The sequence below is a fragment of the Talpa europaea genome, assembly GCF_964194135.1.
Source record: "Talpa europaea genome assembly, chromosome: 11".
Lineage (NCBI taxonomy): Eukaryota > Metazoa > Chordata > Mammalia > Eulipotyphla > Talpidae > Talpa > Talpa europaea.
The window spans coordinates 44,304,354-44,331,486 of record NC_140078.1 but is presented as its reverse complement, the minus strand read 5'-3'; the positions used below and the strand labels follow the sequence as shown (position 1 = coordinate 44,331,486).

Genomic DNA, 27,133 nt, shown 5'->3' with positions numbered 1-27,133 from the left:
GTCATGAATACAGAGACAGTATTTTTAAGGATCCTGCCCTTTACTCCATTTTCACATATAATAAACTAGTCTGGTCATCAGAATCAGGACAACAGGAAGTGCCAGGAGCAACTCAAGAAGATTTGAGGACTGAGCAAGCAGTCAGCTGTCACATCGCCCATGCGCCCTCCAACTGGAAGGGGTGCAACAGTGTCTGAGCACATGGTGTCTCTTGGATGCCCTGGAGCTGGTCACCGTCCCAGCTCATGTCTCCCACAGGCACATCTTCCGATGGAAAAGAGGCCAAGAGTTAGGTCGGGCATGAGGCCAGGGCGGTGATGTTGACGGGTCATCTCCACTAGTCTAGAAGGGGACAGCCTTCCCTGGGGGTGGATGGACCAGTGGGGCAGAGCTCTGATGTACTTGACCAGCTTTCTGGAGGCCCAGAAGTCCCTGCACACCCCACTGTGCTCACATCCAACCCCAAGCAGGCAATTAAAAAGCAATTAGCCATTTCAATGTCACTGTGCACAGCCACAATAACTAAATGTTAATAACTCTCGCCAGAACTCTTGCCAGAACAGATAGATGCTATAGCTCGGAGGCTTGGGAAGAGCATGGCAGCATGCACCCATCTTTTGGGAGGGAGAAACAAACTTCGTGATCCGCAGATCAGAAGGGCTAAGGGTAGAATCTTGTAGGAATTAAACTTAGTAGTTTTTTTCCTACTTGGTGTCATCAAGTGGTAAATACTTATTCTCTCACTTAAGATGTTGTAAATAGTCAGGTTTTCAGAGGTGGAACATTCCTGACTCTCTATAGAAAGGGGGCTTGGAATATACTTTAGGAAGGTGGTTCACTAAGACAAATTTCCTGGTTTTTAATACACAATAAGGTTCTTCTAAAAAGATGTTATGGCAACCCTGTTTTCTACTATGAACTGGACTCATTATTTCCATAGGGATTTTCCAGCAGCAGTGGACCCAAGCCTGACATGGGCTGGGAACTTCATAGAACAACTCCTCCACTATGCCCTCCATGCCCAGATGACAGTGCTACAACTGCTCCAAAGTCAGGGTGTGTTTGTCCTGCTTGTAAGCTCTGGTTTCATCTTGAAAGAGCCTGACTGCATACTGATAGCCCAAGTAAGCACTTACTTCTGGTTATTCTTAGCCCCATTAGAAACCAAGGCTAATATGTGATTAAAAGAACAACCATTGCAACATATCTATCCAGATACTTTCACAGAAGTTGATTTTTGACCAGTACCTGTAAAAGCTGGGTTTGACTGCCATTGGACTGCTGGCACCATGTCACCATCTGTTCTGGAAAGAAATTCTAAGGAAACAGAGAAATAAATGTTTAAGGTTAGCTTCAAAGTAAGGAAAAGCATGTTTATAGTGTGTACCACTACCAAAAAAGTTCCTAAGGTTTGATTATATACATTTGTATTAAAATGGTGGTCCTTTTTATTCCTCTATTACGCAGTGAAGACACCCATTCCAAAATGTTATATTATGTTCCTGAAATGCTTAGTTCAGGAGTGGTGTATTTGTTATATTAAATGTGAATCCATGTAACACAGTGCACACCAAGGCAAAGATGGCCCCACAGATGTGACATGTGTGCATGGCTGGAGATAAAAAGTCCCTGAAATTAAAAGGTGAGCACAGTGATGTGAAATAGCTTTTTTCTGTTGTATTACCCAGTACTATAATCAAATTTCTTACTGTCAAATAAATAGGCAGCTAAATTATCAGAGCCAGAAGCTGGCATTGGGTCATCTCCATGTCACCACAGCTGTTTCATGATTAGGAACAGAAGCACAGGTATAAGGTTCCCTGTGCTGATATACAAGCTCCTAACCCTTCTTATTCTTCCACAAATAATCATAATATGATATCTGCTACTTATAATTTTTGTTCAGTTGAGTAGTTGACCAATTTGCTCCAGTTTAATCAAGAACTTTCAAAATAATTAAAAAAAAATCTGGCTTCTCCTCTCGTCACTTAGGGTCGAATCTTTTTCTCACTACAGAAGAAGCTAGCAATACACAGGCATTTAGTTACACATCAGAGAATGAGATTTTAGCAAGGGTTGCTATGTTAGAGAATAACTCATATTCTCATACCTATCTGCTACCCCTGAAATCTGTTACTTCTTAATTTGCTACTGTCAAGCCCAAGAATAAACTTCAAGATTTCAAGAGCTCTACACCCCAAACCCACAGAGATAAGACTCACCATAGGATTTTTGAAAAACTCGTATTTTGCATAATTCTTCCGGAATAAGAATTTACTTTCACTTGCCATGGTACTTTCCACCTGTGTCACTAATTCATGGTCTTCCAAGCACCTTTCTGTAGAAATGTATCATGTGTGAGAACAAATAGGAGAATCTTTCAAGGTAGCTATACATTCAGTTACAAAACCTGGCTCAACTTTCTGTTCTTTACACACTGTGAAGAGAGAGGAGGTAAGGAAGTAAACAAAATATAAACTGCCCAACACTTAAAGAGATAAGAAGTATGAGGGCCAATCCTTACTTTCATGTACTTCTTTTCAATTTTCTATCAAAAAAAACTTAAAGAGAATCAATAAAGCCTCTGAGCAAATGACCTTGCCTTTACATGAAGTATTCCACCTTTCAGGAAGAGCGCAGACTACACCAACTGGGAAAACACCCACACAAAGAGCAGAGGGAGGGCACTGAGCAAGGAGGACCTAATGGGTAGCATGCAGAGAAGAATGGCAGCAGAGGGCATGATGCTTCTGTTTTCATGGAACTCAGCTGCTTGAAATGGTGTTAAGGGGCAGAATATGGGATGGGACATGCTACACAATCAGTCTGTCCAACCACACTCATCTTTAAGGCTGAAGCGCACACTTAACTGGATCTCATAGTATTCTCACTGACTAGATGAGACTGTTAGGGCAGGGAGGAAATGCAGTGCTCACCACTCCCAGTGTGTCGGCATGGCCTTGGACAGGCACTTTTCTCACCCAGTGAAGGCTCTGGCTCCACCAGGAGCAGTAAGAACTAGACTTGTTCTCGGTACTGTTTTAATCCTAGGGCGTTATACTTCCTCCCACATGTCTCCTCAAAGACTATTGTGACTGAGAGTTGAGGGGGGCAAGAGGGAACTAACCATATGAAATAATGGAATCAACAATGTGAACAGACCCACCCTGACTTCAATGGATGAACCGATGCCAAAATGGTAGAGAATCAGATGCTACAAAATTGACAGAAAAGAGGGAATGCAGTGTGCTGTTCTAAGCACTGCTTTCATGTGCCCGCAGTAGAAATCCTAGAAAAGGACTGCACTGAAGGAAGAGATCAAGTGTAGTGTGAATGTGTTTCAGAGTCAAAGTCATCCAAGAATAAGGAAGAATTTCTGCCTGCAAAGGATACCATTCCTGTGCGATCCTGGGCCACATGGCACACAGAGCACATCCAGCTTGGACATTATCAAAAAGGATATGCTGGCAAAAATATATTTAAAGTTAAATTTGCCAAAGAAAGGAATTTTCTCCCCATGACTACCAGAAAGTTCACATTCAGCCCTAACACTGCCAGTACTACCCACAGACCCACTTGTCCCTGGTGGTGGGTTATTTACTAGCAACAAATAGACCAAAACACCGTTTTTTTTTTTCACAGCAAGAAAGAAAACCACACACAGCCTGAGCTTGTGCTTAAAGTGGTATAGTTTGCTTTTAAAAAAAAGCAGGGTAGCTCAATACCATTCATTTGAAATGGATTTTTCAGATGAAGAACAAATCAGTGATTTTCGAGATTTTTATTCAGAGAAAATATTCCTGTAATATAGGGGTGAAACCAACAACTCAATAACCTGCTGAGAGTTTGTAGAATTAAAAAAATTTCCTAGGTAAAAGAAGACATTAAAAAAGAAAAGTGGCAGCTAGCTCAGTGAGGACAAGGTAGAGTCTAGCTCTAAACCAAGAAGTATTTTGTGTCTAAAGAGTCCTGAGGAGAGACTAAGAAGGCTGAGGGAACCACATGCTCTCAAGGGCCAGTGACCTACTATACCTAGACACCCCTCCCATGACCTCTTCTTGTTCTCTGAGCCCTTGGTGAGATCCCGGGAAGATGCACTCAACAGTGTAAACAGATATGGAGTGTCTGCAGCTGTCAGGCCCATGGGCAGAGGGACAAGGAAGCCGTGCACTCTGACAGGAGCATGTCTCTGCTCGCTCTGGTGACACTAGGGAGATCCAGGACACCTACAGGCGCAGATAACAAGGGCTGCTACATCAAGTCCCTTTTCCACATTTGTAGAGATAGAAAACAGTGGCCAGCTATGCATCCAGAAGATTGTGTGGATGAACCGATGGCCCTTTACAGAGATTGGGAGCTGTGTGTGGTCCCAGCCTGCACCAGTTATCACAGCTGCCAAAATGGCACCCAGATAACATTAGTTCAAAACTCTTTGTTCCAGTGCTCTATGATGCAAATGACATATTTTGAAATGACTCTGGTTGATGGTATTAAACAATCACATTACTACCTATAAACATTGTATGGTTCCAATGGCCTCACATAAAATTGGAATGCAAGATTTCACTACAGGTCTTTCAAAAGACTTTCTATACAAATGGAAGAGGCAGACATTCCTTGAAGGGTATTTGTATTTTTCACATTTTTGAAATTCTTTAAAGTTCAGCATATATACAACCACCACACTCCATGTAGAAAATACTTAAAATCATACAACTCAAAATAGCAACTCTTATTTCTGTGCTTAATATATGCACCAAACACATGCCTCCTTAGCAGCAAGCCATGTGGCACAGACTGGTGGGAGGGGCAGTGACATCCTACCTGGTGGGTCCTGCCCACAGCAGCCGTTCATCACCCAGCACTGCTTACCGAGCATGGAATGCTGAGCTGGCTGCCCAGGGCCTTCTGGACTGTGAGAAACTGTGAACAAGATCATCGCAAGATAAAATGCCCTTAGGGAACTTAACTTTGACACCTGGATACTCAAAATAGGTGGCTTTATTCTATTTATAGATTCCAGTGGGGCAAAGATAGTATGTTGACACCTTTCAGATGTAACAGACAGGGAGAGGTGGGAGATAACTAGCCTAGGAGGCCCCTCTGGCAACCAAGGGCTGCAGACCACAGGTGTTCCTCTTGGACTTGTCTGTGCATCCAGCTCTCAGTGCCCAACCATGTCCAGCCAATTATTCAATGGGCAATGCTGCCGAATTTATCACCTGGCCAGGAACAAATTCAAAGCCTTAAACAACACAAGCAAGAGTTTGTGCTTTTTCCTCAGGTGTTTCCCAATTCATATGGGCACAGAATTCCTCAAATCCTAGAAATTCTTAGGATCCAGCCCATCTGTGATTTCTTTTCACTGGGCTGTGTGAATCAATTCCATTCTCTTCTCCCTCATCTATCTTGAAGCCAGACTCATTTCCTATTTTTTGAATTTCCCTTAAAAAACCAGAGTGTTTTCAAGATACAGCTGCAGACTGGCTTTTTACCATCTCTATATCTGCTATGTGGGAAGTTGTTCTGGCTGCTATGTGGGAAGTTGTTCAGAGATACACAGATCATGAGCTTGGGGCAGACAAATGGCAATGCCTCAAAAAATGACCACCCAGTCCTTTCCCAATAGATGGACGTGGCAGTTAGTGGGTGGCTTTGGTCAGGGATCATGTTCCCGTTATCTGAGGGTTCTACGCCAAACACTAAGGCTGAAAATCCCCAACAGACAGGACTCTGGGGACTCACTAACACAGAAGCAGATCACAGAATACTCTCTGGAGCAGGAAACCTAGAAATCACAGAACATAAACATGCTCACTGGCCATTGATCACTAAGGGCTTGGCCTACAAGAGCTTGGCACCAACTGCTGGCATATGAACTCAGGAGCTGACATGGGGCATTAAGAAGGGTCATTTGACCTGGCTTTGGCAACAAGCACAGTTCAGAGAGAGGGCAGGAAAATTCCCACCAACAGCAAGGTGGCCTGCAGAATGCCAGTGGGCTGCCACTGTTTCTGTACACTCTGGGGAACTGACACCCAGAGAGTTGTTAGAGATTGTGGACACTCACATACTGCATGGTCTTCCCCTGGTGGCAAGGAAACCACCTCATAATGGCTCTTACGAACAGCCCCATCTTTTCCAAATCATTACTCATTCCTGTGTATGGATAGGTTTCATGTTGTTAAGAACCTAATATTTTAGCTGCAAAGTTCAGTATAACAACTATGCTTAGAAATTCTCAATTTCTGGGGCTCTGAATAGACTAAGAATGCTGTCTGGATTGGTTCATTTATGTCCTCAGTTATTAGGAGTTGGGGTAACTCTGCCTTAGGGATGGAACTGTAAGTACATTCTACCTTTCACCCAAGCCACGAGCCCCACCCACCAGAAGGCCCAGAAGCTTCCCCAACATATGACATGAGAGAAAAAGGCTTTCTAAAAGGAGATGGGGTAGTGACCCAGAGAATAGGGGATGGCTGTCTGTGTGTGCCAGGACCCAGGAACACACCTTGGAACATCACTCAATCCAAAGAATTCCACAGGAGTCTGATGTGCTCACATTCTGTTCCAGGGCACTAGTGCCCCAGCACCCAGGGCTTCCCTGAGAGGCGTTCCCACACTGCCTTCTTGGTGGCATGGGAACAACGGGGCTGTACTTTCAGTTTCCCCACCAGGGGGCATCTCAAAACCAAATGCTAGTGAAAAAAATCGAAGGAACAGTATTTCCATCTAAACAGCAACTTAACTGATTAAAAAAAAATTCAATGACAGGCTAGGATCACAAAGGAATACATGGGGAAGACACAGGGAGAGCAAGAAGCTCAAAGCAGTGGAAAGTTTGCCTGGACATTGACCTCATAGGATAGCAGGACTTTGTGGTTCTAAAATCCTACAAGAGCCTCGACAAAAACCCAGTTATTAGGACACTGTGCTCACTAGCTGCCAACCAGAAAGTTGAGGGAGGTGGGAGTGAGGAGAAGAAAAGTGAGAAAGAACTTTCTAAGGCCTTTTCATGTATCTGAAAATCTAGTTATGTTTCAATGTATTATCAAACAGGATCCAAAATTTGACCCAAATGGTTTTTGTCTTTTGTCATTTTACTTGCTCCTTTGTTGCTTCTCTTTTATTGTTTTTATTTATTTTTATTTTTTAAAGATTTATTTATGCAAGAACTGGGGAACAGGCCAGAGGCATGGGAGGGTGAGAGGATTCACCAGAGACAGAGAGGGGAGAGAACAGGCAGACTGACTGAAAGCATTGCTGAGAGGAGCAGCGGGTGAAACAGGAGAGGTTTCTCCGCGCCATGTGGGTATCTCCCTGGCAGGTCGGGACTCGAACCTGTTCTGTAGAGGCTGTGGACAGCTTCAGAGTGCTGTGCTCAACCCGCTGCACCCCTGGGGAAGCCCATTGCTTCCCTTTTAATTTGATTTTATATAAAGCATAATCCAACTTAATGCATATCAAGTACATTGTGACACAACATAAGATTCAAACTTAGATGAAGCCGCTTTACGGTACACTTCCATCCCCAGGGGCCTCCCTGGCTCTCATGCAGCCTGTCACCAGGCTCCCTCACTGCTGTCAGCCGGATGAGCTGCCCCTCCAGAGTGAGGCCAGAATCTGCAAGTGGCAGGCTCTCCCCCAGGCACTGCCAGGCTCCCCTCCCTGACCAAGGGGGTAACACGCCCCTCACAGCCAGGTTTTCCAGCCAAGTCACAGGGAGAATATTCTCACTGTGTCTGAGCCCTTGGGATGGTATGCTTTACCATCCAAGAGCAAGATTCCAAATGTCGGGAGAGGGCTGGGAGGGAGGAAAGTGATGCTTCAGAGGAACAAGAGGAGGCAGACAAGTGGAAGACAGTACGGAGAGTGCCTGCTCAGCACAGTGACTGTGGCAGGGGAAACACAGATCACACATTTGGTACTTGGCAGCAGTGGGCTTCATCTGATTTCATGCCAACCACCCCCAGCTGGGTCTCCTACCTAGTCCCAGGTGCGGGTGGTGCTCCACCAGTGTCCAGCTGTTGTCATCCACACAGTGACTTCTATACACAAGCAACTGGCACAGGTCCCTGGCTGTCATGTCTGCTAGGATTTCCACAACTTTGCTTGTCCCATCTTCACTGAAGACTTTAACATCCTGCAACACATAAAGGGGATACTTACAGATGACAGACTCTGGGGTTTTTAAGAAGTAAAAAAAGAATGAAACAGAAAAAGTTAAAACAGCAGTGCTCCAATACATGTATAACTGTCCCTCCAAGCAGCAGTAACTGCAGCAGCAGGCACATAGGATGACTGCTGATACCCCCTCTCCATTGGGCAGAGATGCAGGATGGCAATGGTGATAGTCTCAAAATGCCAGGACACCTCAGGGAACAGCACAGGGACAGACCAGAATGCACACGCTGCTTCTCAACAGCCTATCTTCAGAAGCAACATAATTCATTGAAACACTACTATTAGTCCACTTTTGGACTGGACATTTTATAAACGAACCAAGTGCAAAAACAAAACAAAAGATAGATCCTTTTATGACTCACCTGCTCTTTTATTCCAGGGGTACAGGGTTCAGTGCTGGCACCCACTGCCTTGCTTATCCTACCCACCCACCTACTTCATATGCATGTAGGCTTAAGAAGTTTAGAAAAATTCATGTGAGTATTCTAAAATTTAAATTAACAGGAAGAAGGGGAGAATGAGAACATCATCATAAATTCTTTGGGCTCTCCAAAATGACAAGCAAGTTGCATATTCCTAGTACTGTTCAAAACCATAAAAAATGAGCAGCTCCCAGCAAAGGGACAGTGGCGTAGAAATGGAGATTATAAATCTGTAACTCTGTTGCAGTCACAAAATAGACAGGGATAAAATATTTAGGGAAACACAGATGCTTTTTAAAAATCTTACCTCAACAGCATGGAAAAAGCAATCAGAAGAACATGAGGGCATTTTAAATACAGAGTGCCTCTTAAAAGGGGGTTTATCCTTGGCCTCTCCCCCACGTTCCTGGCAAACCCCCTTGCGTACTGACCCACGGCTGGCAGCCCGTGTGGACAGGGCCCTGGCAGGCAGGCAGTCTCCAGGCAGTCTGAAAGAGCTGTGAGCTGCCTCCCAGGTCCTCTAGGTAGTGAAGCTGGCCACCAATCAGGTCCCTCCCTGGGCCTGATGCAATCACCCCCTTCTCCCCCACTTGCTCTCCACTTCAGTGAGAGCACCTGCTCAAGGTAGCAATGATGACAAAACAACACCATGGCTCGCAGACCAACACATCAGAAAAACCCCAGCTGAAGTTTTCCCGTGGCAGTGAAGTCTCACTCAGGACTCGCAGCCTGAGTACGTGTCCTTTGAATTCTGCCTGGCTGCCAAGTCTCTTAGAAATCTCTGTCCCCGCAGCTGAAGCCCTCGGTGGCGACTCTGGAGCTGGAGTGTCCATGGCCGTGAATGTCACTGGTCCTGACACTCAGGACCTGATTCCTAGGTCTTGGTCTCTTTGCTCAGGCCTGACCAAAAACATACTTTGCTGGATATATTCTCCCTGAGGGAGGTGTGACAAGGAAGTGGCTGGGAGCAGGGTCAGGATACTTACCTACAGCCCTCTCAGGCACAGTTCCCCTGAACCCAGAGAACTCCCCAACTCAGGGACTGGTAAGACACTAAGGACCTGTATTCAACTCACATTTTTTAAAAAAGAAATTCCCCCATCTCTTTTCCAGAGGGTATATTTCACTTAATGAATGTAAACACTACTACAAAACCAAGAAAATATTCTAATATAGCTGACAGGGCTAAGTATATAAAATTTAAACAAAAACAGGGTCTCTGATCTACAGGAAAATACTTTTTAAACAAATGCATTAACATAAAAATAAATTTTTAAAAAAACAAGGAATTCATACAATTCCTTATACATATGCTAATTCCTCACCCACCATTGTTTTATACTTTCAACTACCCAAATCAGTGTGTTCCTAACTTTCCTGCTTTCCTAAAGATTCTAAATGAGTTTATCTGCTATTATAATTTTACAATTATCTTCTCTAAGAAACTTAAATCATGTTCAAATGCATTTCATATCTTGCCAAGTCCATAAGTCTCTTTTCCTGCCCCAAATCATCTGTGCCACCAGTTTTTAAATATTTTCAGTCCTACCATATTTTTCTTTAAACTCATTCACCTTTCTGTTGCTTCATGGTCATCCCCTCAAAGATCTATATATAGTTTGGGTATTAAAAGCTATGATGTGCTTTGTCATAAGGCCATGTCCAAGCTTTCAGATTCCCAGAGCCAGTCTGGCAGGCCTTGCAAGGTGGGGGTGGGGGTGTGAGAGTGGGCACTGCTACAGCCCTGGGGCAGGAACAGACACAAAGGGAGGCTCAAGCTAGTGAAAGGACATCAAATCCTACACCCAGACAGCACTCTCCAGTTGCCACCTCACACTCACTAGGGTCTGCTGACCACAAACAAAACAAACCCTAACAGAAAATTAAGAAAGTCATTGCACATACCAGCAAACTCAAATGGGGTACAAGTCTAGAGCCACACATGAGAGTACTTGTAACGAACACTAAGTAAGGCACAAAGGAGAATGATAATGAACCAGCAGTGACTGCCAGGAGTTCTTAAAGCATTTCTAGACCATGTCAACTGCCCTTTAGTCACTACCTGGGCAGTGTTAACAGTCAACCTTTGGTGTAGCAGTCCAGAGCCCAGGGGGTGGATAGAGGTAAGGAGGGACCAGCAGTTCTCTAGCTAGACACCTAAGCATCTTGCATAGGGCAGGGTGCAGAAGTACTCTTGAGACAGTCAATAACTCACTTAGTTGGGAGGAGGTCTCTACCTGGGGCACTTATTTCCCAGGATATATTTAACATGTATAGAGAATATATAGGGCCTCCCCGGTGGGTTGAGCACAGCACCGTGAAGCTGTCCACAGCCTCTGCAGCATGGGTTTAATTCTCAGCCAGCCAGGGAGAATCCCACATGGCACAGCAGACCTCTCCTGTCTCACCCACTGGTCTCCTCAGCAGTGTCTTCAGTCCGTCTGCCTGTTCTGCTCCCCACTCTGTCTCTGGTAAATCCTCTCACCCTCCAGCGCCTCTGACTGTACCCCAGTTCTTGTATAAATAAATCTTAAAAAAAAAAAAAAAAAAACTAAAGGAGGTGCCAGGAGACCAGAAACCCGGCTCACCCATGCAGAAGGGATTAACATAACCATCAGCACAGTATTGGAAACTAGTATCCTGAGGTGGTTGGCACTAGTATCCCAAGTCTGGAGGCATGGTCTAAAGATATGGAGATTGAGCCCAACAGACCCCAAAGGTAAAGATGTAGAGATTGAACCCATTGTGGAATCTCTGGTCCCTTTCAAATTCTACATAGTTATCCAAAATTAGCAACCAACTGACAGCTCACAATGAGTAAGGCCTTCCAAACAGAAAACTGTATCAGTGCAGTCTCTGCACTGGCTCAGGGCAGCACTCCCTCTGCTCACCTATGACTATGCAGGTACCACTTTTCACCAACTCTCTCCCTCTGCAAGGCAGCAGCCCTCTTGCCTGCCCGTGACCTGTCAAGGCCACCCGCCTACAACCATGCAGACCTTTCTCAGCAAACCTGTCCCTTCTGGGGCAGCTCTTCCTGCCCGCTTGTGTCTATGCAAGTGTCTTTAACTGTTTTTTTTCCTTTCCTAATTAAACCTGTCCTTTTAATATAATTAATGTCTCTGACTCGTGGAGAAACTTGCCTGGGAAACTTGCCACGTGTCGCTGAAACGGGAGCTCTGGTGAAACCTTTTCCAGAGTGAATGCAATGACCCCTGCACTCCAAACCCACAGACTCCCAAAATGAATGAACTCTCTACTGGAAAGCTGTGCTGTCACAGGATGTGTTTGTATAGAACACTGAGCCCAGATGAAGCAGGCCCCAGCTGAAGGCTTGCAGACACCACAGGAGGGCAAGCCCAGGAACCTGAAGGCAGCTTTCTGCTCAGGTCTGCAATTCTGAAAAAGCAAATCTCCTGACTGATAAGATGCAGCAGAATGATGCAGTCAGAAAAGTCCACTCCTGCATTTTCTTTTCTCCACAGCTAAAGATACTTAAGAAGCTAATTGCTTTTGAAAATAGTGATGTTGGGCCTCCTCTGGTGGTGCAGTGGTTGAGCGCTGGGTTGCGAGACTGCCTGCAGCCTCTGCAGAGCCTGTTGGATCCCCAGCCACCTGTGAGGGTCCCACAAAAAAAAAAAAAAAAAAAAAAAAAAAAGTGATGTTAAAGAGGACATAATCATGTCAATAATAGGAAATTCTTCCTTTTCAGAGTCAGTCAGGCAGGAATGCTTTGCCAGACTACCCTCCTCTGATAGGCTCAGCACTGCAGAGGGTTCTAAAAGCCCTGAAGTATAGTAGAATGTGTTCCAGCATTCCTAAGGCTCTTATGTCACTTATACATTCACCTTATAGAATAGGAAGCAAACTTGAAGGAAGGAGTTTAGGAACAGTCAGGATCGAGGATCCATCATCTCCACTAACCCCAAATGGCACTCTGTAGCCTGGCTTGTTTTGGAGCTCCTACAGGTAAACAGTAGTTGACATCTCCATGCTGTCCTTCCCACTTTGGTTTCATTGGCTGGGCGGGGTGGGGGTGGAAGACACAACTTGCTGACTGACTGACAACTGGCTCAGAATCTCCTTCTGAATTCACATCTCTTGGCTTTGGCTGATCACCTTGTAAAAATAGAGTGGGACACTAGCAGCTTTGTCCTCAGAGCCATGTGCAGAGGAGTGTCCCCGGGTGAACATCCAGTCCTGCGTGCAGGGACTGAGCAGAGCAGAAGAGGAACCCCAAAACTCTACAGAAAAACCTAGAGGATGCAGACAGAATCAGCCCTGTCTTAGTCTTTCATCTTTGTCCAACTCATCTCTTACCAAGAAATTCTCTTAGATCCAGTTTGAATGCATTTTTCAAACTGCTAAACTGCACTTCAGTAACTTCCACGGCCTCTTGTAAATATAGAGGCAATCACTGTATGGAGAATCCACTTTGTAGTCCAAGGGCATCCAGGGGGTGATCTTACCAGAAAGGGTAAGCTGAGAGAGAGGGAAGGGAGGGCAGAAGAGAGGCTGTGCCCAGGCACAGGCTGGGGGAGAGTCACCTCCTAGAGTTGCAGGAGAGGTAAAGGCATGCTACACCTGCTCTGTGGCTACACCTGATATATGGTTCTCTTCCCCACACTGAGAACATATATAATCACCTGTTCATTTACACTGACTGAAAAAAAAGTCTGCCTTATAATCTATTGATTTCAAGGTGAATTAAAAGTATTTAATATTTAATATTAGTATTTAATATTAAAAGTATTTCTAAAGGAATTTAAATTCTAAAAATTACTCACAAAATTGTTGCATTGTTGCTTTAGAGTCCCTCTGAGGACTCTCCACATTGAATGGCTCTCACTGCCTGAAGAGGAGGTGATGAGATTCCAGTAGAGTCACCTACAGCTACCTTTATGCCTGCCTAATACCAGACAGACTCATCTAGAAAAATTACTTCTGATGCACTTTTGCATTTTTTTTTTTATTTTCTAGAATGGAGAGATATATAGTTTGTTTTGGAACAGGTGATTTTTATAAAGGTATATCATTTTACATAAAATAAAAACTATTTAAAGAAGATTGCCTTGGGTGCACTGGAGTAGAGATCCTGACCCTGTGGAGCTGAGTGGAGACACTAGAGGTTTCTGGACTTCGATTTCCTCATATGTGACACAGGGGTGACACCAGCTAGTTCACACATGCATTCCTGCAAGTTCCTGCCAATCAACAGTAGGCCCACTGCCGCTGTCATAGCAATGTTTGTTGGCCTCTCCTCTCCTGGAAAGCACATCAGTGTGTTCATCATCCTTGGACCTGCCCTGCTCACCTGTCCATCTTCTGAGTGAATGAATCTGGGTTAGAGGAACTGGCACTGCTACTTTGGAAACCACAGCTTCTTTCAAAATGCAGGGATACTTGACCGGTGACTCTTCAAACCTTCCTTCAGTCATACACATCTAGTTTCCAGGCCAAAGTATAATGGACTGGGCTGTTGGGAACATACAGAGCGAATAGAGATCTCTGCCAAGCATGCTCCAAAAGTGTGATCAGATTATTCTGCCCACCTACCCACAGCATAACAAGTTCACATTTATGAAAGCTGTGAAAGGTGGTTAACTCAGAACAAAAAAGAAAGGAACTTTATTCAGATGGAGTTGATTTGGGGAAACTTGTTCTTTTCCTGGATGTAAGCACATGAATAGCGACCCCCAGGATGTGTTCCAGGTTGGGAGGGGGTAGGAAAATATAAAGGAGAATCCCTCACACATACATATGCACACATGTATACATATGTACACATATGAATGCATACATGACCACACACACATGCACACTTACATTTTTTATTATAAAGATAATTTTTCATGATGACATATTTGGAAAATACAATAAGGGACAAAGAAAAAATGATGATCGATAATTCCAGATTTACTACTAAATTCTAGAGTATATTTTTGGAAATATATACAAGTAAACACAAATTGGGGTCATATAGCACCCAGTTTTGTAACTGGTAAGTGTAGCTTCAGGTTACATCAGAAATATCTCTGGGAGCACTGCATTTCTTTAATGCTTCAATGCCTGCCAGAGAATAGTTGTATTGAACACAATGTATCCCAGTGTTTTCCACTCAGGTGGTTTCTAGAAAGTTTTTCATTCTTATTAACAGAGTTGCTTGGAACATCATTGTATATAATTGTGTGTGTGTGTGGAGGGTATTTATTGTCTTAGGATTAATTGCCAGACATTAAGTTCTATTAAAACTCATCTCCAGGAATGGAAGCACTTCAAGTATGGAGATGACTGACCATGATTTTTGGTGGAATACTGTTCCTTAAAAGGAAATTTGTTAAGGACCTTCATGGAACTGTGGCAAGTCCATACACCATCTCTGAATCCTTGGCTTTCCCATTTAACAGACACATATCAAGCATATCCTCTGTGCGGTCCCCATTCCATGGCTAGCCAAGTCTCCCCACCCTCCACAGCCCACTCCCTACCCCCAAAATTGTCTAAAGGCATCAATTATAAAGAGACATTCTAGGTCAAAGGCAAAGCACAGACATTAGAACCAGTTATCCTGGATTCAAATTCCCACTCACCACTGCGCTGCATATGCAACTCCTGGTACTGCTGATGTCTTCTATGTCAAAATGAGAGGACGCTCAGGTCATGCAAACACCCAACAAATGATCGAACCTGACAGACTTATCTTATTTGTCTTCTCCTTGGGTGCACTATATGCCTAAACTCTTACACTCAGTATGAGCTCCAATATCAGGACACCCACAAGAGAAAGTGCATGGATAAGTGCATGGACAGGGAGAGTCAACCTAACTTCTGCCAGACAACTTCTATGGTGTTTTAAATGGTTTCAGGTTTAAATAGATGAAAACCCGGTTACCAGCATTTTGTATTCAAAGAACTGAGGTCAGAATAAGAAAAGCAATGGTGGTTTGGAGAAAGGGAAGAGCTCACATTTCATCTGTTCTCATCCACTGCTGGATGGGGTGAGGGCTATAGTGAGCTCTGGACCCAGAGCAGAGGCTAGTTGATCAGATGGTCTCCAGGCTACTAGATAACTTGGATTCCATTTCGAGTACTGCTGTTTGTTTGGGCAGGAAACCCTGCAGCATGAAAAGAGGGTGTAGTCAGCACTGCACATGGGCTGGTCTTTCTTCAGAACTCAGAGCCTTCAGTGGGAACAAATTCCCGAAGTCAACTTACTGTGCTAGGGCTGCAAACCTGCCGCTTAAATGCAATTCCTATTAGCGTTGCCCTGGATATTTTTTTAAGATATTAAGAAACTGGGTGTAATAATGGTATTATGATTCTCATAAAAGAAATGCACAATTCTTTATAAAAAATACTAAAATATTTTACAGATAAGCAAAGTGATGGCTGGGATTGGTGTCAAAACAATATGTAAGGGAGAAATGGATGGGTGTGGCCAGGCCAGCCAGGTTACGGCAGATTGCTGTGGGGGCTAGAGGAAAGGCAAATGGGGGTTCATTACATGGGGGTTCATCACTCCCATATGTAAATTCTATATCACCATAGAGAAAAATATTCCTTGCATTCCTTGAGCATATATCTATACCTAGTTATTTGAAGAACTGAACTGACAAGTCTCTTGATCAAAAAATGAACAGTCCTTCATGCCTCTCAAGGAGGGATGGATCTTGCCCACCAAGGAGCATTTGGCAACATCTGAAATGTATCTGGTTGTCACAGATGGTACAAATGTGGGTTTACTTCTGGCATCTAGTAGGTGGAGACCAGAGACGCTATTAGACATCCTACAATGCACAGGGCAGTCTGACGAGAGAAATATGCAGTCCCAAATATCAGTAATGCTGACTGCCAAGAAATCTTGTGCTAGGAAGAAAGAAAATAATTTGGTAGGGCCATGTCACAGGAATTGGAGGCCAAGGTGAAAGGTCTTCCATCAGACCTCTGGGGACAATGATTGCAATGATTATAAGCCATGGAAAAAAAAGATCGTGCTCTTACTAACAACTAAATAAAAACACAAATCTATTTTGCAGTCCTCTACTACACTGTTTTGTATAGTCTCCTCTGTCCCTGAGATCAAATTCCTACCAGACAGTAAACCCCTCCTTCTTCTCTGAGTTATCCCTGGGTAGCCAGTGCTCTACCCAAACTGTCCATGCTCCCTATTCTGAAATATTCTTTGTTCTTCATCTTTCAGTTCCTCTGATAGCATGCTGGCTGAGAGCTTTCCCTGCATACTACAATTTCCAAGCTACAGAACCAGTGGGGATTCGGTGTCCCTGAGGACCAGACAGTATCTGTCTAGGTCATGGGCTTCCAAGAATACTGCCTTATTGCTTGGCTGGCCCTAGTACCAGCACCCAGTGTCCACATATGGATCTACCTAAATGTAATGGTGAATCGGTCCATGGGAGGGAGCAAAGCAAGGCCAGTATCTTCTTGCCCTACTGTGACCTGGGCGAGAGTTGCGTCTGTGGGATACAGTATAGGGATATCAAGGGTAAATCCTTATGCTTAGAAGTATGGGATTTGGACACATGGTCTCAGGACCCTGCTAGCCACTCCTCACTCTGATACCTACTCCTGAGTATTCTTCCCAGACTGGAGACAATACGTATGTGGGGGGAGCTGAAAAATAGAGGGGCTTCAGAAGGATACTGAGCCCTAAGTCCAAACCTGTTTGGAGTGGCCTGAGCAGGGGCAGAACTGGCCAGCCAGGGTAAGTAAACTTGAGTTCATCCTCTAAGTCATGTTTTATTCTCTGTTTACATAGAGATCTACCTGATATACCACAGACATGGCTAAACTGTACATGGAGCATGGGAAAATTATGTGCAGACAGAATTGAATACCTATTTCTGTTTTGTGGTGACTGCAAGGTAACCTTGCAGGCTAACCTTGTTAGGCCATCACTATGCACCCACAAACCACCATGGAATAGCAGAAGAGTTGCTAAGGTGGCTGTGGGATTCTAAAGATTCAAGTAGCTGTGTGAGTTCAACCCACTAAGGCAGGGCAGGACCATATCACCATTCAGGGAATCATATAACCACCTGGAGTCACCCCAGAAGGGCAATACTGTGCGACCACCAGGGGCCTCCAGCCACCCCCTCACTAGAGGATGGGGCAACTGCCTGGTGTGGAGGATGACTCTGGTGTGCAGTCAGGGCTCAGAAACCCTGACAGGTATTCCTGAGCATGGTAATCAAACAGGTCATCACAAATCATCGCTTGCAACATGTATCTGGAGTTGTAAAGCTACACAATCTTTGACTAGATTCCTAGTCAAAGAATCTAGTCTTTGCCTCCTGTGATGTACCCTGAGAGAAAGAATTCAAAATGTGACAAAAATTACATTGTAGTCACTCAAGGAATCATTATCTGCAGCGCAGGTAACTAGAAATCTATGCAAATGTATAGCCACAGCACAATACCTAAGCTTGGCACAAATACTCCCCAATATCACTATACACTATTAAAGTGTTCTTTTTATGTCAGAAGCACAAAAAATACTCATGGCATATTAAATAAAAACATACACAAAATTATATTTACTTGACTGAAACCATATAAAATACAGTGGGAGAAGATAAATTATGAGCAAAGGAAAATAGATGGGTTTTTCTTTTAAAATTACTAAATTACTACTGGTGTGAAATACAATGGTCACCCTATGACAAGCAAAATAAGAAAAACAAACATGGAGCCAACCCCAGCCTGGGTAACCATCAGAGCTAGAAAATCAGAGCTGAAAAAACCTGGTGGTCCCAGGTATCCCCAGGCCTCCCTTTTATCCTTGTCCCCCATGTTCAGAAAGTTAAACTGAACTGACCAGCCAAGTCCAACACTGAAATTCCTTCACTCACAGCTAACTAACAACCTCATTTGTTATGCAACCTCATTTGTATAAACACCACCCTCCTTTTCCTATATAAGCACAATTCCCTCAACCCTTCTGGAGCACTCAGCTCAAGTGCTACTTGAGTTTGTAACCATCAGAATGCAGTCCAGAAGCCTCTAAGGGTTTGTTGTGTTGTAAAGCAAAAGCTACTAACACTAACCTTAACAGTACCTTTAGGACATGAGAGCTGTAACACAGTTGTGGTAATTCCACTCCACTTAGGTATTTTGAACTATTCCCAAAATCCCAAATTTGATAATAAAGTGTTGCTGCTTCCTGCTTCCTCTTGTATCAGTGCTGTTCCCATCTCCCTTCCCTGGCATTAAAAGGCAAACTGAGGCAAATTAAAAATTTTAAGGCTTTATTTGAGCAAAAATTTATTTGCGTGGAGCAATTCAACAGACAGAAAGGCATACCAGAGAACTATACAAAAGAGAGAAGGAACAAGTTATACTAAACAAAAAAGCAGATTGGTTATATCAAGGACATTTTTGCTTAGCAGGAGGGGTCGATCATACAATTATCTAACTAATACTGCCCAGTTGGTTCTTAATTGTCCAGTTTAAAATACCATTTCTGGGGTTTCTGTGGTGGCACAAGGGGTTAAGATGCAACCTATGAAGCTATCCGTATGCCCATGTGATCCAACCCATACATGGGCAGGACACCCACTTAGATTTCTGGTAAAAGTACAGTGAGTCTTTCTGAGAGGTGTAAATGATGCAAGTACTTGCTTTTCCCTTTCTTTTTTTTTAATTGAGGTAACATTTCTACATTGGTATTTGTACTTTAGAGATAAAGGATCTCCCCTTTCAGGTTTTACACCACACCCACTCCTCGTGGCTATAGATAGCAAAAAATACTTGATGTTGTAAGAAAGGATCAGTTTTGCATCTTCCAAAATTAGATAATTTGTATTCAAAGATGTATTTATAATCCAGGGAAACACTAATGGTTGGGATCCTGAAATGACTTCCTTTCTCTAATGTAGTAATCAAGGGGCCTGCTGTGGGCCACACTGCCTATAGCCACTGCAGCTCTGGTTTAGGAGCGGACACAGAGCATGAAGACAGGAGTCACGGCATGGCACAGGGGTATGCTTTCAGGCTCAATCCTCAGAGGACTCTGAGATACCTCAGCATCAGCACCATTACCAGAGAAATCTAGAAAAGGGCTAGTAGTGTCCATCTTTAAAGTCTAGAACCATTTAGTGCCCTTTCTCAAAGTGGGTTCCAGGGAACATATACAGAAAATGTTGTGTGATCCAAAATACTGGAGAAGCACCAGGCTAACTCTAATTCCTTTTCTGGGTGGATTTTCCAGATTCTCCAAAAACCAGTATAAAGTGTGAATCTCCAAGGTGACAGGGATGAAAATGTCCCTAAATTTCCTGTACCTGCAAGTTTCTTCTCACAGCTTAGAGAGCTGACGTTCTAAAAGGTATGGCAAAAAGTGAAGGTGCAGACAGTTGATAAAAGCAGCCACTATCCACAGCTCAGAGCCAGTAGGGCTGAGGGGGTGCCCAGTGAGAACACTGTAGAGCAGCCATGTTATCCAGATGTAGACTGACATGCAAGGATGCAGCCAGGGCAGCCACAGCAGGCCTGGATACCTGCACACACACTTGTGTACTATACTCATCTAGGTTCCTGTACAAATTTCCAAGGCTGAGCGTATTGCTATGCAGTATTACATTTACGCATACACCTCTCTCCCCACCTGCCAGTACAGTGCCTCACCTAGGACCACTGGGGTGGGCCAAGTCCAGCCAGGTCACAGGATGTCCTTGGCCAAAGGCACAATGGCAGAAATGACAAACAGCAACGAGACTTGTGTAGTTCTTAAGTTTTGCTTTCTTGTCTTGGTTGAATTCACATGTCCCCTGCTTAAGTAATAAAATACTATGTGAAAGTCCATTTTGGTTCATCAAGATTTATTTTTTTTTGAGCACTACTGTGACATATTGAAAAGAAAATGGACTTGATGCTAGGGCCCTAGGTTTAAATCTCATGCTTGGATGTGACTTGTTACAACTGCTCCCAAGACCATTTGTAGTAACACCAGCCTCCAGGTGTAATGGGTGGAGTTGAGATTTGGGTTGCAGAAACTAGGGTTTGCCCACACCAGGGGCCTTTCCCTCAGAGTCCACCAAGAAGCACCTCTGTGTTTTTTGATTTAACTTCCTCAAGAGATGTTAAGTAAATATTCCATTTACATAGTACTATAATTTTAAAAACCAAAAGAGATAATTTATGTATCTTCTCTAGAAAAATTTCCAGGGAAGCCACATGACTGACCAACTATTGGGTTGCCAAAGTAGAAGGAGCCATTAGAGTGACCCTCCCCACCTAATTCTAAAAAAGAAGGAACAAAGACAGGGGGCAGGGACTGAATGGGAAGAAGTGGGTCAGTCTGGACTATGGAGACAGGCAACTCCTGGAGACAGAAGTCTGAGTTGGCATTGCAGATGGCTGGCATGGTAGAGGCCACATGGCCATCTCCATTGTGTGGATGAGAGTCCCCAGGCTGTGGAGAAGGCATGTGCACAGATATTGCTACCCAGAGGGATGGCAGAGAAAAGGGTGACAAAGACTGGGACAGAGAACTCCTGGAAGGAGCCATAGCACCAGTGCTCACGGACTGACTGTGCCATTCCCACAGCCGCTAACTCTGGTTCCATCTTTAACTGGAGCCTTTCAGGGTGGTGAAAAGGAGCAGCTGTCCACCCATCACTCATGAGAATACAGGTAGCAGAAGGAAGAAAAGAGAGAGATTTCTGTTTAAGGGATGCTGAACATGGAGAATTTTCTTATGAAATTTGGGGATGAGTTAATGTGTAAATCCACAAGTGACTTTCAACAAAGAGCAGCATCCTCCCTCACCCACTGGGAAGCTGAACAGCTCTCCATGGTTCCCATCCTGTCACAGCCCTAAGTGTTCAGGATGCAGGCAGGGGGCTACAGTCCACCACACAGTGCTCGAGGTGTCCCTGGTGAAGTTTCCTGAGGATTGGGTTTTAATATGTTCTCTGAAGACATAGAAAAGATGACGTGGGCACATTTTAGAAGAGCTAAGATGATCTTATCACTTGCTGAAGGTGCAAAACGGGTGGAGGCTGACACCAAGACATGACTGAGGCTCTAGTGTTAACATGAGGGCCAACCCAGTCATGCTGGGTACAGAGACCACGCTACTTGGTACAGCATCCACTGTGAAGTAAACTGCCAGAGATGGCCTAATGTTTCTGCAGTCATTTCATGAGTTAAAGCCTCAGGAGACCCAATTTGATCATTAATAAATGTGTATGCAAAACCTTATGCAAGGCAATTATTTCAGTTCCAGAAAATTAATTTTTAAAATTAAGCAAAGAAGAAAAGCTGATTAGAACTAAGATGATATTTATGCACTATTAGTAATGGGGTAAAGTATGTGACTAATTGTGTTTGAATAACAAATGGAAAAACTTGTTGTAACAAGTTATTATATGGTGACATGAAAATCTTTAGTGGATGACAAAGCCACCCCAAATAATCCACTAAGGCTTTAAAGCTCGCCCTTAAACCCATAAATAAAGGCATGTCTCTTAGTACCTCTGTACTTTATCAAGAACTAGTGCTCCTCTCCATGGCTCTTACCCCCCTACCTCTCCCAACCATCTCTCCCCGCAAGTCGCTTCCTCACCACCACCTCTCCCACTCTCCATCCCTCTCTCAGCACCCCACACTTTCACTTTTACAGTCTGCTTTCTTGGCCTGCTCATGGTTCTTCCTCCAAATGTGACTGTTTCTGGTGTCATGCATGTGACACTACTTACACTGTCCTGCGGAGCCAGCACACACTGCACATTGCCTCAGTTTCTCTCTCTACTGCTAAAGGCTTCTTGCCCACGGGCCATGTATAGGATGGCTGCATCAGGTGAGCAGTATATCTGGCCCAGTGGCCACAATGGCTAAGGATGCAAGTTCCATGATGGAGGTGAGTCACTACTCTAGACTTTCAACTATATAAGTAAATTTCCTTACAATGGAAGCTTATCGAGTCTTTTGTTCCTTGCAGCCAAATGTATCCTGATGTAGCATGTGAAGCACAGAATCCCCTTTGCATAAGAGGTACCCAATGTGGCTCAGCCCTATGGTTTCCCTGTTACTGGGCAGTTCTTCCAGTGGCTGTGGTGTTGGCTCTTCAGTTTGAGAGTGAGTCCCAGGTTGTCCCAGGAACACAGCAGCAGTCCCCTGTGGCTGGCACTGCAGTCCTCCCAGTGGGTACATTGAGAGCCCTTGGTTCGGCACACTGAATACCCCCACCCTCAGGCTGGCACACTACGAAGAAGCAGCAGCTTCTTCCATTGGAGCTAGACTTGAGAGCACCAGACTTTCTTTGGAAGAAGTGAGCAACCTTCTTTCAGAGGGCCTTGCTTGAGGAAGTAGGCACCGAAGAAAGGAATAAGGGGAAGAGTGTCCTATCCCTTCTGCCTTGCTCTAGACTGAGGATGCAAAAATGTATCCTGAGCTTCTATCACTTCTACAAAAGCATCCTTCTCAGCAGAGAGTTGTACACTGTGCTGCATTTACAAGGGGCTTCAGCCCACATGGGCAGCAGTCAAGATACCTCCTAGAGGCACAGTGGGTGTCAACACTGAGCACTGCTGGGGCAGCAGTAGAGATAGCATGAGGCTGCACTCACCCAGGCCATAACCTGCCTCCGCCTCTGGGCTGGACCTCAGTGTCTCTTCCTTGTGGTACAGAAATGCTGTGAAAATTTAATATGCAGTAACCACCATGAAAGAGATGGTTAAAAAAACTCAGGACCTTCATGATGGAATCTCCAAGACCTGCAAGTGACCACCAGTCCTGGATTATGCCATTCATTGGCAGTCTTTTCCTTGCCCATCTGGGAGTACAGAAGTTAATTCTGTTGCTTTGGGGGGACTCTCCTATGGACAAACAAGTCAGACTCTCAAAGGAATGCAGTCCAAACCTTTATCACTTCACAAATCTCCCTCCAATCCATATTCACTCCTGACTTATTAAATCTGTCCATTTACAATAAAAAGTTTCTTTGAAGGACTACTGGTTATGTGGTTCTGAAGGAGAGGATGAAAGGGAAAGGAGGGAAGGGAAGGGGCAGGTCTGTCCTGGGGCTGATGCAACACTACATCCAGCTCAGCTGGAAAGAACAGAGGCACTAGGATAAAGAGCAAGTTGAGGTGCTTCAGCGACAGGGCCTGGGGCACGGGGACAGACTACCCTCCACAAGGGGCCCAGATAAACCTGCACTATCTGGTCATTGCTTCAGGTCTGCACCCAGAGAGGAGATGCCCCTTACCCATGTGTGCTGCTAAGTCCATGTGTTCCAAATAATCTTCAGCCACTTTCCATTGTTTCCTTAGCCCTCACTACCTGAAGAAAGGATTCTTTCTTCATCTCCACTGGAGATGAGTTCAGAGTCCTGCTCAGAGGGACAGAAATCTGACACAGAACATGACAAAGCAGCTGAAAAGCAGAGAAATCAAACCCACTTTTCTGGAAAGGTCACACTAAGACCAGCAGAACTTGTAGTCAGTACAGCCCTTTTCTCAGTGCTGACAGTCTGCCCTTCCCCCCAATGCTTTTCCAAGTGTATGTGCAAAATGCCATTTTTAAATCTTATTTAATGTAACCCTTTCTAGATTTGGGCTGATGTTCCTAGTTGTGCAACCCTTTTTGGATCTCAGTTCCCGTAATCCATGTCAACTCCATGCCAGGTGTTGGGAGAGCAAGTCAGCAACAGGTCCATCTGGCACAAGTCTGCAGTCATGTGTCATCCTGAACCCAGGCCCTGTGCCAACAAGTCCAAATCTGCTTTCATGGTGGTTTCAGAAAATGGAAAGAGAGATAGAGTTCAGCTTGTAAAAGTACAAACACTGCTTCCATCCCAAGACCTGGCAAAAAAGAACTTACGTTTAGCAGGTTAGTGGTAGTAGTAGCAGCCCACCCCTTCTACTTGGCTACTAGAGCACCAATACCCACAACCTCCCTCCCATCCCCTCCTCCTCCATCAAGCAGGGATGCTTCCTGACTGACATCTGCAAAGCTGAGTCTCAGTTAAGACAGCAGATGGAGGGCCTCCCCTGGTGGCGCAGGCCGCTGAGTGCAGCGCTGTGAAGCTATCCGCAGCCTCTGCAGTGCCAGTTTGATCTGGGCCTACCTGCGAGGGTCCCACATGGTGCAGAGGACCTCTCCCGTCGCGACCTCTCCTGTCTCCCCTCTCCCCTCAGCAGTGTATTTCGTCAGTCTGCCTGTTCTGTTCCCTGCTCTGTCTCTGGTGAATCCTCTCACCCTCCTGCACATATGGCCTGTACCCCGGTTCTTGTGTAAATGAATAACTCTTAAAAAAAAAAAAAAAGACAGCAGATGGCAGGGTGGAGTGCTTGGGTCTCAAGAAAGCCTTTGGGAAAGCCTGAACAGTTATCTGTCCCCAAACACTTGTGGCTTCTTCCTGAGACTCTGGAAGTCAAGGTCTGCCCTCATCCAGTAGCCCACAAGAAAGCACTCTTCTTAAGTAAGGTGGGGGGGCAGTCATTAGGGTTTGGAATTGTGCTGGGTTCGAGGGCTCTGGATGAGTGTGACACTTCCAGCAATGTCCATGCGGGACAGAGCTGCCAGAATCAACCATGGGGTGGAGGGTGGGGTAGTTTTCCTGTGGGCCAGGGGTGGGAGCAGGACCCCACACAAGTGGGAAGATGCAGAACCTGGGAGGCCTGAAGTGGTTAAGTCCAAGGTGGGCAAAGGTCAGTCAGGTGGAAGAACTGGGTTGTCGGTGGCTCCTCCTCCATGTGGTGATCCCTAGTTGAGAGGACTGCCTCCCTTCACTCAGTTTACACTGGAGACTCAGGATGCCGACATAAAATTCAGCTCCTCCCCTATTTGAAGGGGCTCAGACAATCATAGCACAGTACCACAGGCTGGTGGTTCAGACACTTACTTCTCACATCTCTGGAGGCTGGAGAATGAGAGTGGCAGCAGCTTCAGGTACCACAGAGGCCCCTTCCCTGCTCAAAACCGGTCCCCTTCTCACTGTGCCCTCATTCGGTGCAAAGCCCCCAGCTCAGTTGGTTCTTCTCCTGTCACTAATCCCACTACCAGGGCCCTCCTAACTGTGCTGGGGGGTCAGCCTTGGGTCTGCTGCAGCCACAGGGTTGTTCCACAGGTGGTGGCATCGCAGGAGGCAGCATTGCACCGAGCTGGATGATGGCTGCTCTCGGAGGACCACTCCAGTTGCAGAGAATGGTCTCCAAGGGGGCACAGGAAACACGAAACCAGAGAGAGATAGAAGAGAGGCTCTGAACTGAGCTGAGAGAGGTTTCAGAATGTTTTAGCACTGGTTTGTGTAAGCATGTTTGTTCCCTTTTGCATGGCTATTTAAATCTCTTGTACTTCTTTCTCCCGTCTCATAAGAATGAGGCTTCTTATGGCCTTACTGTCCCATTTCCTTCCAGAGAGGTACCACACACTCTTTTTTCCCATGTTGGTCATGTTCTTCCCAATGACTGAGGTGGCCAACACGTTGCCAGCATGTCACCTACTTTTATAACCACCTGGGAATTTCCGATTGGACACTGATCCCAAGGTTTCCTCTAACTTTTTTTTTAAATTAATTAATTTATTTATACAAGAACCATTGTACAGACCAGATATGAGGGAGGGTGAGAGGATTCACCAGAGACAGAGTGGGGAACAGAACAGGCAGACTGACGAAATACACTGCTGAGGGGAGCAGCAGGCATGACAGGAGAGGTGTGCCATGCATGTGGAACCCTCGCTGGCTGGCCGGGACTGAACTGGCGCTGCAGAGGCTGTGGATAGCTTCACAGCACTGTGCTCAACTGCCTGCGTCACCAAGGGAGGCCCTCCTCTGACTTCTTATGAAAGGAAAAAGTGTATCAAATTTCTCTCTCCTCAGATAAGTAATAAAGGAGGCCCCTGGACCCCTCTGCCTATGAGTAGAGGCTCCCACTTGAGAGACTAGGCAGGCACCCTGAATTCTCCAGATCATTACCTGCAGCACTAACAACCCGCATGTCCCACGAAATCAAAAATCAGAACCCATGAGAATAAGGTGTCCCTTAATCAGGTAAAGGCAGCAAAGAACACCATCTTTGCACAGGTAGTGCTAAGTACGAAGTGTCCTTCCTGCTCCAGCCAAGCCCATTGGCAGGAGGAATTCTGGTGACAGAAACTCAGACACTATATTCAATGTTCTCATGGAGAACATATCTGAATCCCAAGGAAAACATCAGGCAGAATCCCTGGGTTTCCTGATTCAGCTTAGAGAGCAGGACTGTTGATGGGGGCGGAGGCCTGTGTTCTTGCCAAGTACTACAAGAACTAGATAAGACTTTTGCAGTCTTATTTTAGGATGGATAATTTTGTAAACAGCTCAGTGACCAATCCACAGATGGCTTGTCTGGACACTTTTGTGAAGCAGAAGGTCACCAGGGACACAGACATCCCAGATGTACTTTAGGCATGTGACAAAGTGTCGCAGCCCAGTCAGTGCTGGCTCCCAGACAGGGAACACTTACCACACCTTCTAAGTTTCAATGGTGGACAACACAGTCTATTCTAGAAATGGGAAACTGGAG

The 27,133-nt window shown here is 45.0% G+C and overlaps 1 protein-coding gene across 3 annotated transcripts in view; it reads right to left on the bottom strand.

Annotated features, from left to right (window-relative positions):
- The window catches only part of GRB10 (growth factor receptor bound protein 10), a gene marked incomplete at both ends in the record, with an annotated part of 127,733 nt that overhangs the window by 33,108 nt on the left and 67,492 nt on the right, over nucleotides 1–27,133 (bottom strand). For all 3 annotated transcript variants that reach the window (XM_084248367.1, XM_084248366.1, XM_084248365.1), the window contains 3 exons: nucleotides 1,249–1,317; nucleotides 2,223–2,338; nucleotides 7,987–8,143. In XM_084248367.1, coding sequence (XP_084104493.1) covers nucleotides 1,249–1,317; nucleotides 2,223–2,338; nucleotides 7,987–8,143 — 342 coding nt within the window. The remainder of the gene's footprint in view (nucleotides 1–1,248; nucleotides 1,318–2,222; nucleotides 2,339–7,986; nucleotides 8,144–27,133) is intronic.